Below are 16,214 nucleotides of genomic sequence, written 5' to 3'. Positions count from 1 at the left end.
CATTAATAGCATTGCTTTCTGTAATCATCCATTGATTTATCTTAAAATACAAAGTGATTCACCGCGATAGTGTATTAGAAGTTTATGGAAAACTAATTCTTAATTTTTGCTGAGAATTTGCATATTGGGGTTTGAGACAATGATCTTTCTCCCTAAAATATTTTCAGATCTCTACAACTTCGGTATATACCGGTAACAAACTACTACTGCCATTTGAAATAAGTAAGTAGTAGTTTGTTTCCGTTATAAACAGAAGTTGTAGAGATCTGAAAATATTTTAGAGAGAAGGATGATTGTCTCAAACCCCAACATGAAATTTTCAGAACAAAATTATTATTAGTTTTCCAGAAACGTCTAATAGGCCATCTCGGTAAATCACCCTGTATACTCGTTTTTTTCTGTAATATTGAAATGAAACCTCTTATTTGAAAACCATTTATATTGAAAAGAAAAAAGCGAAGCTTTCACACATACATTTATCATTTTTATATTTTATGTCTTTTCGTTTTCCAAGAAGTAAATTTTTTTCGAAAATATAATAAAAGACATCGCATTGGCGCATCACGTCATTCTATATCTTTATGGCATGATAAAGACCACTTTAACTTACTTTCAGAAGACTAAATCAAGTTAATTGAAGCAAATATACATGCAAAATTTCGTGAAAAAATTTTGAGAATATGAATTGTTCCTGTGTTTACATGCTTTTCCCATTAATTTTATTTTCATCTTCTTGTTTTCTGATCGTTTTTTTTTATTGTTGATCTATGAGGAATAATAAACCATAGTGAGAAATTCTTATATATTCCTAATCCACACAAGTGGATCCAATATTTTAATTTGGGATGTATAATATATTCTTCCAATTGCGTAGAAAAAGTTGGCACATTATCGAAAATAATAATAATATTAATAAATAATAATGAGATTCATTTCGAGGAAATTGAAGCAATACTCACCAATCAAAAAATATGATCAAGGCACGCTTTCTTAATTGTGGATATCTAAAAATATCTAATACACTGGATTCCTTTTCTTCAGAATCCTCAGACTTTTCAATTTCATTTATCAACATTCCATTCAGGAGATCATCTGTTACATGAACACCATTCTGTTTGGCAGCATGTTGAATTAATTCTTTGGCTTCTTCTATTCTGTTTTTGGATAACAACCATCTAACTGACTCTGGAATAAACCTGAAATATATTCTATATAGTCTTTTGAATAATGATTTGAAGAGAGAGAAAATGTTCTTCATTGTCCATATCGCGAAATAGCCAACAATCTTTGGTCCTTCTAGCTTTTTTTTTATTTGTATTCAGTTTTATTTTGTAGAAAGTCGTTTTAAACAGTTGAACCGGGAAGGTTTTCTGTTAAAATATATCAAACAAAAGGACTGATCATATACATTATATAAAAAGATTGATGTCATATACAATTATTGAATTTATGAACTTACCACCAATAACACAGAAAACAAAGTCCAGGCAGAGAGAGAGCTAATTGTAGAGTTCTCCAATTATCTATGTAGATGGCAAACACTGCCGTGAGCATGTAACCGACAGAAAAGAACATCTGACACACAGTTCCGGCAATAGGCCTTTTATTTGCAGATACCATTTCCAAAGCTGAAAGTAAATTTGATATTATAAATGTTTTTTTCAAGTTACAATAAGCGGTAGTATAAAAGCAAAAAATAATAGCTACAGCCACAATAGAAGGTCCTTATTTTTGTATACTATGTTCAGTCTGAACGTTTTTTTTTTATTTTAGTGTTAGGGTGTTCTACAGTGCTAGACAACAGTCAACTCGTCTCCCCTTCGTTTTTTTTTGAAAGTTTGACTTTTGCCATAAAGTTCCATTTAAAATTATTGGTCACAGTGGCATAGTGATTATGACTATTAATTTATACATTAGGACTTGTGGAGGAAACTACCTCTATATATACCTTCCAGATTTCGTTATTTTTGAATTAAAATATTTAAAAGATACTAGCGATCAGAGAAGTACTGTTTAGCTCTATAAAACTACAAAAGGAGATATAGAAATAGGAACTTAATTGTATTGCAGTGGTTAGTACCAAAAATTTAACAGTACATTAGTAGCTCTTATTACTAGTTTTACCTATAACAGTCAACAAATGGGAGACCCTGACGTGAATTGAGAAGAAGCCCTAAAATGTATGGAACAAGGAGCTCAGTCCAAATGCCCAGGCTGACCCCAAACTATGTTTCACAATCGCCGAAGGTGGTTTTTAAACCTGCCAATTATGCAGCTTAGTTGAGAAATATCATAATTAACCCACCAACAGACGAGGTCTGTGGCACACTGTTGACCAAACGAATAAGTGCCTCTTAAGAGGCAAAAACCTGCCATTCAATAGAAAAATTGAAAACCGCCAACCCCCACAGTTCTTGAGACATTGGTAGTCATTGCAGATCCCTCCATACCGGTGGCTATAATAAAATATCTCTTGAGTATACCAACATACATTCAGGTGCCTTTATCGAATATCAAAGACCAGAACTTGGAGGACCTAATCATTCTCTTCCGACCACAACAGCCGCCTTCCTGATAGATGAAACATTCTAAAATATATCAAGTCCCTCATACAATTCGAAGCTAGCGCAGCTGGCGAAATAGCAGGTAATTTACCTCAGAGCGGAGTTGAAAGCCAACAAAGGACAATCCAAGAAACAAGAGCAAATATGGATTCCATACTAAGAATACATCAGGAAATGATGGTGCCAAAGTAAAACAAAAGAAACCATCACTATACCAACGAGCCGCGTATAGCCACAAGTCGCTGTTTATAACGGAGTGGGAATACAAGAGATAGTTCCTAGTGGATTCCGGAACAGACCTGAGCGTCCTCCTACGCAGTCAAAAATTAATTCGAAGCCATGCTGTATCTAGGCATCGCCCTTTGGGCCAATGGTTAATGTTCTATTTTACTTAGCCCCCAAGAAAGTTTGAAAGGTACTGAACGCCCAGACTGTTCCCAATCAATACCCTGTGAGACACATCCAAAGGTCGCTCAGACCTTCCAAGGGTTCATCGACTTTTGTTTCAGTTAAATGGATAACGTGTTTATAACCTCATCATTCGAAGAGGAACACAAGGAACATCTCCGAATTATAGTGCAGAAATAAGTGTCCTATTGTTCAAAGAAGAGAGAGCACACATACGTGTGGTAAGCCATCGAGAGCACGAGAGGATCGAAGTGGGGTCCAAGCAGAGTAGCAGTAGAAGACAGAGCAGAGGAGCACCCGGAGATCGAGCAGAAGCCCCCTGCTGAGACCGAGCTAAACATTGACAGCGAGGAGCAGTCTGCAGATTTATCTACTTATTATTATCAATTGTTTGTTTAAGTAGCTCTAATTTCTTATTTTACCTATACCACCTAACAGTACTATTATTGCTTTCAATAGTAAAATGTCTTAATCATTTTCAGTATGAATGATTTTGATGTTGAAATAAGTAAATGAACACAGCGACTATTGGTGATTTGGAATCAATTAGTTATGGGAGCATTCTTCGTTTTCAGAAAAGGCAGTATGACCTAAATTGTAAAGCATAATATTGGAAAGAACTTTGAATGTACTAAACATGATTACAATATTTGAACTATTACTGAGACTTCCTATTATATTGTCACTTGGTATATATAATGAGGAAATGAATGGAATGAGTTAACTGTGCTTAATATAAGTAGGGTATTGGTGTTTTATAATATATTTCAACTTTTATTCTTTTATTGAATGATTATTATCATCATGAATATATCCTACCATATGTGTGGGTTGAACAACCAACTCACTTGTTAAATGAAAGAAACATACCTATAACGTAAGCTACCAGAAACACTCCGGAAGTTGAAGCACCTATAATCATCCTAGCAAATGTGAAACTCCAAAACTCTGGCGCCACAGAAGCAAGGATTCCAGAAGACACTTGAAGTATCAAGGATATGAAGAATATTAATTTTCTCCCGTACCTTAATGAGAAAAAGAATTAAGATGAATAAAAAAGGGATATATAAGAGCAACAAGTCTTCAGTTTATGATAATGCATTTGAAAAACAAATATTTAAATTTTTTTCTAGAAATAGATTTGCTTATGGTCATCAGTGTATACAGAGTAAGCCATATTGAAAAGAAAAGGAACTACAATTTCACAAGCAGGTTTATTAATATCTTCTTCCGAAATGAGAAAAAAAACATCATTAAATTAATAGTTTGCGCTCAAATCTACATAAGATTATTCTGGTTTTTAATATAAATAAGTTATTGAAATCTGTAATTTTCAAAATATTCAACCAACCAATAGATCGATGGGACTCTCGAGTCTTCACATCATACTTCTTTTGAGATCTGTCTTTCGTTATTTAAAACCAATCAAAATTCTGTTTCTTTCTTTTTTCAACTGGACACATGCTAAACAACCATCATTCTGATTCACAAAAAAATAAGGATAATTTTCATGTAGGTTATAATCTGACAGTTACACCGTTAGTCATACATAAGGAAGCCCATGGCCTACCACAAGCTGTTTTGTTTTTTTGAACACCCGATAGAAGTCTTTGCAATATTTAATTAATTTCAATTATTTCAAGTTTTTATGTTCACTCGGCATAAGATTAAATTAGATATTATGGAAGAAAAGAATTAATAAAAAAACCTCAGTTTGAAACCGATAATAAGAATATATGAAGTATTAAAAACCTTCATTGTTCATTTCCAGCACAGCTTGCAGTAATGAAATTTGAATTTTACATAACGCGAACATTGAAAATATGTTGATAATCAATCATAGTAATAACAAAAACCAGTTACATACAGCAACTAAAGAGCAAGGCCTGAAAGAGTAGTTCAATTATCATTGTTTTCCTAAATATCATCACATTTCAATGAGTTATACAATGTATACAGAAAGTACACATTTTACGACAAAAATGTTTTCAAATTAGGGCGAGTAAAATAAAGCCAAAAATAAATATTGAATTCACCGTTACCTATCAGATAATTGTCCAAAAATAATTGATCCAAGCATGACTCCAAACATAAATAAGGAATTTCCTGTGGCTACTAGATAAGTCTTTGAACATGTCAGGTCCCACTAAAAAAAATTTAAAACTAAAATACAATTTTTATGAAGCAATAAATGTGATATGAAAGAGAAATAGGACGATATGACATAGATGATAATTCAATTGATGTTTTCTGAAGAGAACTAAAACAGAAACATCCAAAATATTTCCTTCATAAAACATATTAGGTGTAGTAAAAAAAATCCATTATTTTCCCAATAGATCGCTTTAGTTATCAGTATCCCGCGTTCCACTAGATGGCGTTAGAAATATGAGATTTCGTACTATAAAAATTTTTCTGACAGTTTTGTGATTAGTTTATTCGTTTAGTGTGATCAAGCGTCAAATATGGACACTAGCAAAGACAAAATATGCTATATTTTACAGTTTTTCTTCGATAAAGGCGAAAATGCAAGTCAGGCGGCTGAAAATGTAAATATTTAGTGTTTCTGATCCTGATACTGTAACAGCCAATAACGCTCAATTTTGGTTTCGTCGATTGCGTTCCGGTTTTTTTCATGTCAACTGGAAGGCTAATTGTTGAAAATGTCAAAAAATCATGGACATTGGAACCATATACATAAGGCGGCTTTCAAGAAGAAGCTCGATGTATGGGTACCACCGAGATAACGCTAAAAAACCTCAGTGAATGAATTTCTATCTGCAAATCGCTGCTGAATCGCAACAAAATCGACCTATTTTTGAAACGTTTGGTGACTGGTGATGAACTATTCAGAGAAGGGACTATAGGGATATCAAAGACAGTTGGAAATATGGGGTGGCTTAAATTACAAAAAAGTTGAGCTATTATTATGAGTGTGTTGGTGTAAACAGATCCAAAATATCTCAAATGGTTCCAGAGATATCTCGAAAAAACGAAAAATCGATATTTTCTTTTTTCTTTGTAACTCATTTGTTTCTGGAGATAACTACACGAAATTCGGTTTCTATCTAATGTTGTCGTCAGATTTTTTCTATTTTTCATTGTTTCAGAGACACGATAGTCATTTTTTTTCTTATGGATGAAATATTGGTTATTGTTATATAATGATAAAGAAAAAAAATTACGAATTAAACAATGTATCCCACTACAGAAATATCGGGTCTACCTCAGCAAGTAGGAACTTCTTTTATTTTTTTTTTGGAACCATTCGAGATATTTCGGATCAGGTCACATCAACAATTTCATACCTAAATAACGCAACTTTTTTGTGATTCAAGACACCCTGTATTTTCGATATCCCTGTAGTCCCCCTTTAAATAGTTCTGACCCTGTATAGAAGCGAGTGTATCGTTTTTTATGCAGTTCAATGGAACTTAAAATTCTCCGAATTAATCTGGCATTTCAAAGAGCATTCTATATTATCCAATTAGTCAGTCGAACAGGAAGCGCATAGCTATTCAACATTATCTAGGACAAGAGAGAAATAAATTCAAAAGATAATGGTAACCTCAGTACGAGGCGATAATGAAACCCTTCAAATAAGATAAAACTGTTGTTATTTTGAAACAGAGATGCCAGCCTCGAACTTGGTTCAAGCAACTGTAATCGATCAACTACACTCAGCAAAAAAATTAACTCACATTCTGAAAATCTCAATTTTAATGAAAGTTAACTCTACATTGACTTTATAACTTATTTTTTATGTTCTCTCGGGAAGGTTTTGAACGAAACAAGACACATTAAATGGAAGAAAAATTCAGGATTTCACCGAATCTTATTTGAAAGAGGAAAAATAAACAATTTTCAAAATACTGGAATGCTGATAAGTGATTTAATACTTGGTATTTCCACCCCTTGCGTTAATTACAGCTCAGCAACGACGGTTCATACTCAAAATGAGTGATTTTAAAATGTTCTGATCTAATCCTTCCCAGATTTCTCTGAGTTGGATTCCTAAGTCATTAAGAGTAGCTGGATGATTTTCTGAACTTCTCAGCCTTCTATTGAGGTTGTCCCAAACCTGCTCAATCGGATTGAGATCTGGACTTCTTGCTTGCCATTCCATTCGAGAGACTTCAACCTCTTCAAGGTACTGCTGAACGATGCGCGCACGATGGGGTCTGGCATTATCGTCCATAAAAATGAAATTTTCACCAATGTATGGGGCAAATGGCATTACATGCTCTTCAAGAATGTTCCTTATATACCTATCAGCATTCATAGCTCCATTATCAACGACCACTAGGTCTGTGCGAGCAGTCAAAGATATTCCACCACATGTCCTGGTCTTCGGACATTCATACCTGTCTCCCTGAATCGCTGCAACATTCTGGACACACTTGTATGGGAAACTCCAAACCTTTCTGCAATTCTTGTGTATGTCCACCCTTCTTCTCGCAAAACTACCGCTTGGGCACATTCCTCTTGAGTCAAATTGCGTGTTTCGCGTTGCATAGCGATTGAGTGTAGAAAATCAAACGAAAGAAAAACTATTGATCACTAGGATTGATCGAGAACAACTGATTTCAGAATGGAGTCAATACATTCAAACCCTGATAATCTCATCTTTTTTTATTCCTGCTGGGAAAAAACATCTGTATTGAAGAAAAATGTTGGAAGTGAATAACATATGCTTGCATAATTCTGATAAAAATAATTATCATTGAGAACACCTTCATTTGTAGAACAAATTTGAGATTTCCATAATGTGCGTTAATTTTTTTGCGCAGTGTATATTGCTGCATCAAACAAAATTCAATGGAATGTACTATACTGTTATCGAGCAATGATCCAAAGATATTTGAATCCAAGAAAACGAAATATGTACGTTGAAACTAAGTGTAAACGAATTGTTCCATCAGATCATAAAATTAGAGAGAAAAACATTGTAAATTCAATACAATGGTTGATTATTTCCTTCTTATGCCATGAAATATTGCATCTGATGTGAAAACCTTTTATGAGACAATAATTGGTTGCCACACAGCATTGTTCCACCCACATCTTTAATCAGATTAATTTTGAATGTTGAAAGTTGAGGAAGAGAAATGATTACTCGAAAACTATGTACATATAGATGGATTTATGAATTTAGGTTGTAAAGGGTGTTTTTTTAGAGCTATAGAACTTTAAATTGCAATAAAACAACGATGGATTATTCGATTGACATGAATTTTATTTGTCCGCAAGATAATCTTGTGGCATTACATTTTTAATATGATTTCTGGCATATGACCGCCACGGCTGGCTCGGATGTAGTCCAATCTGGACGTCCAATTTTCGATGACTTTTTCCAACATTTGTGGCCGTATATCGGCAATAACACGGCGAATATTGTCTTCCAAATGGTCAAGGGTTTGTGGCTTATACGGATAGACCACTGACTTTACATAGCCCCACAGAAAGTAGTCTAGCGGTGTTAAATCACAAGATCTTGGAGGCCAATTCATAGGTCCAAAACGTGAAATCAGGCGGTCACCAAACGTGTCTTTCAATAAATCGATTGTGTCACGAGCTGTGTGACATGTTGCGCCGTCTTGTTGGAACCACCTCCTGGACATCATGGTTGTTCAATTCAGGAATGAAAAAGTTAGTAATCATGGCTATATACCGATCACCATTGACTGTAACGTTCTGGCCATCATCGTTTTTGAAGAAGTACGGACCAATTATTCCACCAACCCATAAAGCGCACCAAACAGTCAGTTTTTCTGGATGTAACGGCAGTTTTGTTTGTTGACTTAGCCATTCAACCAGAAGTGAGCTTCATCGCTAAACAAAATAAAATGCACGTAGTGCGCGATACGTATTCCGCACAGAACCATTATTTTCGAAATAAAATTGCACTATTTGCAAGTGTTGTTCAGGCGTGAGTCTATTCATGATGAATTGCCAAACCAAACTGAGAATAAATCCCTTTAGAGCTGTTAAATCGGTCGCCATCTTGAACAGTAATGCCAACTTAAAGTTATATAACTCGAAAAAAAACACCCGTTATAAACGATGACAATACCGAAATTCAACTAATAGAGAGCGTATCCGTAAGAAAGTATTCAATTTTTATTGAATTTTACAACCATCTGACATACAGGGTGGTCCAGAATTTAGTGCAATAACTTTGGCGTCGGATAGAACAACTCTTTTTATAAAAAAATTCCTATAAACATATATCCTAACAAGCTTCGTTTTCGGTATACAAGTTTGAAGTGTGAAAAAAAATTAGTTTTTCACTTATAACTCTTGATAGGTCTTGATAGTGTAATGTTTCGAATCAGGTAAGTATTTACTTTCAAACTTATCCAGTGGCGTAGATATGGGGATGCGATGATTCTTGTCATATTGAAAATATACACCACTGTCTTTTTTTCGAAAAAATTATTTCATTTCTGAAATCAATAGAGCTTCATTGAAAAAAAAGAAGATTACACCTTGGGTATAAACTCAATGGTTCATGAGTGGGATTCTTATGAAAAAAATGGTGGCGACGAGGACTCACATTTTTTTAATATTTCTGCAGAAAAAGTTTTTTTTTTGAAAAAACCTGTTTCATCAGCGATTCTGCAAATACGTAGTATTATAAGACTGTTTGCGGTTTGGACCAAAAATATACTGGTTGTTTATCAGAATGTCATGGAGTTGGACAACTCAAATTCATAAAAACTCAAGATTTTCAAATTAGAATTGATATTTTTATTATTTCAGTCAATTCTACGTATAAAAAGAGGGGGGTTACTTAAACCCTATACCTGAAATTAATAAAATGGACTACTCCACACAGAAATTGCAGTTTCCTCGATAACTTTTGAAGTATTAATTTCATTATGTTTGTTTTAGTAACTCCTCCTCTTTTTATAAATAGAATTGACTGAAATATCAAAAAATATAGGTTCTTATTTGAAAATCTTCAGTTTTGATGAATTTGAGTTGTCCAACTTCATGATCTTTTAATAAACACCCTGTACATTTTTGGTCCAAACCGCAAACAGTCTTATAATACTACGTATTCGCAGAATCGAAAATGAAAAAAAGTTTTTCGAAAAAAGTTTCCTCGTCCTTGTCGCCACAATTTTTTTTTTTTCATAAGAATTCCATTAACGCATGAACCGTTGATTTTATAACCAAGGTATGGCATATTATTGAAATTGTCATCAAAAAAGCTATCTAATGATGCAATAATATATAATATTAGGGAGAAAGATCATTGCTTCAAACCCCAACATTCAAATTTTCAGCACAAAATTATGATTAGTTATCCATAAACGTCTAATAGGCCATCGCGGTGAATAACCCTGTATGTCTTAAAGCCATAATTTCGGAGTTATAGCTACATTTAGATTGTCTTCAATTATCTGATACATTTACATCGCTATGATTGAATAAATGTTTTTCAAGAACCTATTTTAGATACTTATGAATATCCATTATCATCTCTTTACCAAATTAAAATACACTTCAGCGAGTTGTAATCGTCCTAGAAATATTTTGATTCAATTCTTAATTTTCATCTCTTGAAATATGTATATCAAATTCTCGATATGGTTATCAACTGATTTCCGTACTAAATCTTATCATGTCTGATTCTAAAGATTCATTATAGGACATAACTTACCAATAATATATTCACCAACAACAAAAGGAGACAATCTCAGACTTCTCAGAGTTATTAATTATCATAAAAAGTGAACTATTAGAACTAATCAACTAGAAAATCAATTTTTATATGCATTAGTGAAAATTTATTGAAAAAAATGGAGATCCATTCAACTTTTTATGACATCTGAACTATACACCGGAAGTTCAAATAACGAAAAATAATTAAGTACCCTAGAATTATATGATTTGGACCGATTATTCCGGAAATTTATTATGTTGTAAGTACAGTAATGATATCTATTTTGTTCAATAGAAATATACATATAAATATGATCAGAATTTTGTTATGAATCAGTGTAACCAAAGAGCAATGAAGAGTTCTTTCGCTATCATTTTCACAATTTGTGCTATATTTCAGGTGAGTGTGAAAATGTGAAGTGATGAGTTCATAACTCGAATATTTTGAAAAAGTGACGATACATCGGTTTTAACTTCTCTATAAAACACAAAAGATTTTTCTGACGATCGAACGATGGAATAGTTCGAAATCCTAAAACCACACAACTAAAGTGTTCTCCTAAAAGAGGTTTCATTTTGATATAAAAAAAGGAGAATACTTTGAAAGAAATCAATAGATGTTCAGTTCATTGTAAATAGTAAAGTATGTCATTAACAATGGTAAAGTCAGTCAAATGGCCACCAATGCTACGGTTGCAGCACTATAACCATCTCATGACATATTTCATGAGAAGGTTACAGTGCTTATTTTTCACTTGGTCCCGTAGAAAAAGTCTAAACGTGTAAAATCACTAGATCTCGGTGGCCAATATGGTGACCATTTTGAGGAATAACACGGCCAAGAAACTTTTCTTGCAAAATTGCGATTGTTTCTTTTCTTGTGTGGCCGTCTTGTTGAAAATAAATTTCAATACCTTCCAATTTCAGCCATAGAAAATAAAAAAATCATAGCTCGGTAACACAATCCATTCACCGTAACAGTTGAACCAGCCTCATTTTCGAATAAGTAAGGTCCAAACCACCACCTACCCAAATATCGCACCAAACAGTGACAATCCTGCTTCTTAACGTAGAATCCAAGGTGAAAATGAACCTCATGACTGAAGATGATTTTTCGATGAAAATCCGGATCATTTTGATGCATTTCAAAGATACAATCAGCGAAGATACGATAGCTATGGTGATCGATCGTCTTGAGTTTTTGTGTTAATAGAATTTTGAAAGCCTTTAGACCTGAGTCCTCATGCAAAATACGGTGTTATGTCTTTTGCCCAAGATCGATAAGGAATCGACAAACTTGGGTTTTCGTCAACACTACGAGCTACAGCATCAGTATTCTCAATTGTTGTTGAGCGACACATACGGTTTCGATTCTTCACATCACTAACTTGTCCCAACAGCTCAAATTTCCAAACCAGTTTCACTATTGATGGCCGAAAAGGTGCTTCACGACTACCCAAAAGTTCTTTGGTTTTGTGAACTGTGACTGGAAGACTTGCACTATTTTTGTAGTGAATTTTAACAATTTCCATGCGTTGTTGAAGTGTGTATCGTACCATTTTTAGTAATGGCGTAGTTTATACTTGTGAAATGTCAAAAGATGATAGCTTCAAAAGTAACAGCTGCCCAGAGGGCGAGATAGTCAAAATGGAAATTCTTTTGTAAAACCCTGTCAAAGAGCTTTGTTATTTTTTTTTCATAAAAGAGTTGTTACGAATACACTGCAATTTCATTATACAATTTTTGATTTGTACACTCTGATTTATCAAACCAATCACTCCAATTTTGATAATTTATCAACATATCATATTCTCAAACGTTGTGAAACTGGATACCAACGATTTTTTTTTATAAATTGATTTTTCATCGAACAATTCTAAAGGGAAATTCAAAATCTAATCAAACAAAAATGCAAAAAGGTATCCATAAGATGGGTACCTATACAGGGTGAGTCTTTGATTGATACATTTCAACCGAGCTCAAAAGAAACACTTTTTTCCTTTACAATTTTTTCCGATTCGATTTTTTTTTCTCACTTAATATAGCGGGCATTCTGGAGTTGACCGGACTTTCATGGAATTTTATGTTCAGAAAAGATTCACCACACCAATAAAGAATTATATTCCGAAAATCATTTTCTTTGATTCCATTTCATTTGCATTTTTTATGGATTTTCAACAGCTTGTATCTTTTCAACCGAGCCGAATCGGTAAACATGGTAAAGGAAAAAAGTGGTTCCTTTGACCTCAGGAATCTTAGGTTGAAATATATACAGAGTGGCCACTTTTTTAATGGGATTGTATTGGTTACTTTAAAACCATAAGAGTTAGAAGGTCGGTCAAATGGAGAAAAAGTTGCATGCATAGAAGCATTGTCAAGCAGTCCAAACAAATCGAGATTATCAGGGCCGGTTATCGAGATATCATAAGAAAAATAAATTTTGTCATTTAAATTTTCCTTTTTTTCCCACTTTATTTCGAATATTATCAAAAAATGTTAGTGGAATTTTTTATTCGACAATAAATTATCCTCGATTTGACGTAATCAGATTTCGTATCCAACGTTTCGTACTCTGTGGGCCAACCTCAACCTCATTTTTTTCAATACGGACCTGCATATTTTATGACACTTTTATTTATTATACTTTTTTCAGCTTCTAGGGGCTACTACAGCTGCGCCTCCAGATGGCCCTCCGAATGGGCCACCTCCTGATGGTCCACCCCCTGGACCCCCACCACCAGGAGAAAAACCTCCCGGTCCACCACCAGATAACGGTGGCTCAAGCGACTCGAGCTCAACTCAAGCATCTACCACATAAATGATATGAAAGTTATTGTTTTCTGGTCACAATAATTAAACTTCTTCAAATACGAATATTTGTATTCATTTCTCCATATAATCTCCAATGATCAATTGAAAAAATCGAGAAAAGCACTTAAATACAGGGTGATTCACCGGGATGGCCTATTAGACGTTTATGGAAAACTAATCATAATGAACTAGTTTTCATTTTTTTGTTAAGGATTAATTCTAAAAATTCAAGTAAAATGAAACAAAAATGTGGAAGAATCATTGAAATATCTCTAGAAATGAAAAAGTTATGGGACTGAAGTTGCGCTTGGAAGAATAATTTCATAGTACGCAGCGTCTAGTGTGTGACGTCACGCCACTTACACGAGGCGACTGGTATTCGCAGAATGCTTACGAATTCATTGGTGTACGATCACTTGTGCCGTTCGTGTCGTGTTTTGTTCGTTACACGATGACTGAAATAAAAAAAAATCCTACAAATATTGTATTGTGCCTAAGTGTGCAAGCACGACAATTAAAAACCCCAATAAATTGTTTTTTCATGTACCAAATGACATGAATCAAAGGAAGAAGTGGTGCAAATTAATGAGGCGTGACTTAATTGGACCTAAAACTACTTCATATGTGTGTGAAGATCATGTTGATGTAAGTACCTATCAGTACTAGCTGTCTATTTCTGATAATAAAAATACTAAGGTGTAAGTTGGTTTGAAATAAGTTATTGAGTGAAAATATCTTTGTCCTTTCACGAAGCCTTCGTCCATTATGGTGACATAAAAACAAAACTCGAGTTAAAACTCCACTGTACAACTACAAACGGCGCGAGAGCCTTGGCGCGGCTAAGTATTTAAACGTAATTTATGGTGTAGCGATCACAGGCAAGTGGCGTGACGTCATAGACGAGTCGGAGACCAAAGACGTTCCGCGCTAAAATACGTAAATTTAAATAATCTATTTCTCAGTCATTTATTGATGGATTTTCAAAATTTTTTCACTGATTTATCAGTTTTGCTCTATATTTTAATTCTATCGTGTCAAATATAGTATTATCAACATCACTAAACTAGTCCATTTTGAGCTGAAAATTTGCATATTTGAGTTTGAGACAATGATCTTTCTCCTTAAAATATTTTTAGATCTGTACATCAACTTCCGGTTATATCGAAAACAGACCACTACTTCCTTATTTCAAATAGCACACCCAGTATATTATTGCATCATTAGCTTTTTTGACGACAATATCGGCAATATGCCATAACTTGGGTAACAACTCAACGGTTCATGAGTTAATGAGATTCTTATGAAAAAAATGGTGGCGATGAGGACTCACATTTTTTTGAATTTTTCCGCAGAAAAAGCTTTTTTCGAAAAAATTTTTTTTCGATTCTGCAAATACGTAGCATTATGAAGCTATTTGCGGTTAGGACCAAAAATGTACAGGGTGTTCATAAAAATAAAATGAACTTGGACAACTGTAATTCATGAAATTCCAAGATTTTTAAATTAGAACCAATTACAGTAATGTACGCATAATCCGAACAGAAAGTTGGCGGGACCTGTTCGGTTTATCAAATTATTCGGATTATAGGAATCATATGGAATGATATTTATAATCAGAACAAGTTCGGATTATAAAATCATTTCTAGAGCATGCAAACTCATTTTCATGAACTTTATATAAAAATATGTATTTCTACCAATCGAAGACATTAATTGAATGATATGACCGTTTCTTTAGTGGACACTTTCTGAACAGGTTCATCTTCGTTGTCAGAACTTTCATTTTCCTCAGTGACATCAGCAATTATCTCACCATCTTCCTAAAACTCTGTATCTTGGCTTATATGTGTAAATTATTTTTTAAGATTACTGTGTCTAAATTGCCATACGATAAATAAATAAATCTGTATCTCGATTTTTTTCGTCATCACCTTGTGTCCATGTTTGATTTTCTGTTTCAACTTTTGGATCATAGTACGATTTATTTTGTTCACTAATTCCACTGAATCAAAATCTTGATCTAGTCCTTCTCCTGATACTCTCAAAGGAATCAAATTCATCCTTCCGTTCGGATTACAGAGTTCAGGCTGTTCGGATTATACACTGCCCAAAAAAATTAACGCACATTCTGAAAATCTCAATTTTAATGAAGGTTAACTCTACATTGACTTTATAACTTATTTTTCATGTTCTCTCAGGAAGGTTTTGAACGAAACAAGACACATTAAATGGAAGAAAAATTCGGGATTTCACCGAATCTTATGTGAAAGAAGAGAAATAAACAATTTTCAAAATACTGGAATGCTGATAAGTGATTTAATACTTGGTATTTCCGGCCCTTGCGTTAATTACAGCTCGGCAACGACGGTCCATACCCAAAATGAGTGATCTTAAAATGTTCTGATCTAATCCTTCCCAGATTTCTCTGAGTTGGATTCCTAAGTCATTAAGAGTAGCTGGATGATTTTAAGAACTTCTCAGCCTTCTATTGAGGTTGTCCCAAACCTGCTCAATCGGATTGAGATCTGGACTTCTTGCTGGCCATTCCATTCGAGAGACTTCAACCTCTTCAAGGTACTCCTGAACGATGCGCGCACGATGGGGTCTGGCATTATCGTCCATAAAAATGAAATTTTCACCAATGTATGGAACAAATGGCACTACATGCTCTTCAAGAATGTTCCTTATATACCTATCAGCATTCATAGCTCCATTATCAATGACCAATAGGTCTGTGCGAGCAGTCAAAGATATTCCACC

General features: G+C 34.1%; 2 protein-coding genes across 2 annotated transcripts in view; one reads left to right on the top strand and one right to left on the bottom strand.

The window, feature by feature from the left end:
- Positions 1-16,214, bottom strand: part of LOC123673975 (organic cation transporter protein) — a 29,096-nt gene that overhangs the window by 5,039 nt on the left and 7,843 nt on the right. Inside the window, exons 3-6 of the mRNA XM_045608772.1 lie at positions 5,015-5,118; positions 3,843-3,997; positions 1,460-1,628; positions 960-1,196 (exon numbers count right to left, since the gene is read on the bottom strand). Coding sequence (XP_045464728.1) covers positions 960-1,196; positions 1,460-1,628; positions 3,843-3,997; positions 5,015-5,118 — 665 coding nt within the window. The remainder of the gene's footprint in view (positions 1-959; positions 1,197-1,459; positions 1,629-3,842; positions 3,998-5,014; positions 5,119-16,214) is intronic.
- LOC123673977 (proline-rich protein HaeIII subfamily 1-like) lies at positions 10,960-13,517 on the top strand. Its single transcript, XM_045608775.1, has 2 exons — positions 10,960-11,043; positions 13,297-13,517. The coding sequence occupies exons 1-2, from the start codon at positions 10,972-10,974 to the stop codon at positions 13,459-13,461; spliced, it is 237 nt and encodes a 78-aa protein (XP_045464731.1). The 5' UTR covers positions 10,960-10,971; the 3' UTR covers positions 13,462-13,517.

Source organism: Harmonia axyridis, chromosome 2 (assembly GCF_914767665.1).
Source record: "Harmonia axyridis chromosome 2, icHarAxyr1.1, whole genome shotgun sequence".
Classification (NCBI taxonomy): Eukaryota; Metazoa; Arthropoda; class Insecta; order Coleoptera; family Coccinellidae; genus Harmonia; species Harmonia axyridis.
Note: the sequence above shows the minus strand (reverse complement) of the source record. Positions and strands in the feature narration are given on the sequence as shown.

Coding starts and splice junctions, on each gene's coding strand:
- LOC123673977 (XM_045608775.1), top strand. CDS start 10,972: ATGAATCAGTGTAACCAAAGAGCAATGAAGAGTTCTTTCGCTATCATT. Junction 11,044..13,296: donor CAATTTGTGCTATATTTCAG/GTGAGTGTGAAA, acceptor TACTTTTTTCAG/CTTCTAGGGGCTACTACAGC.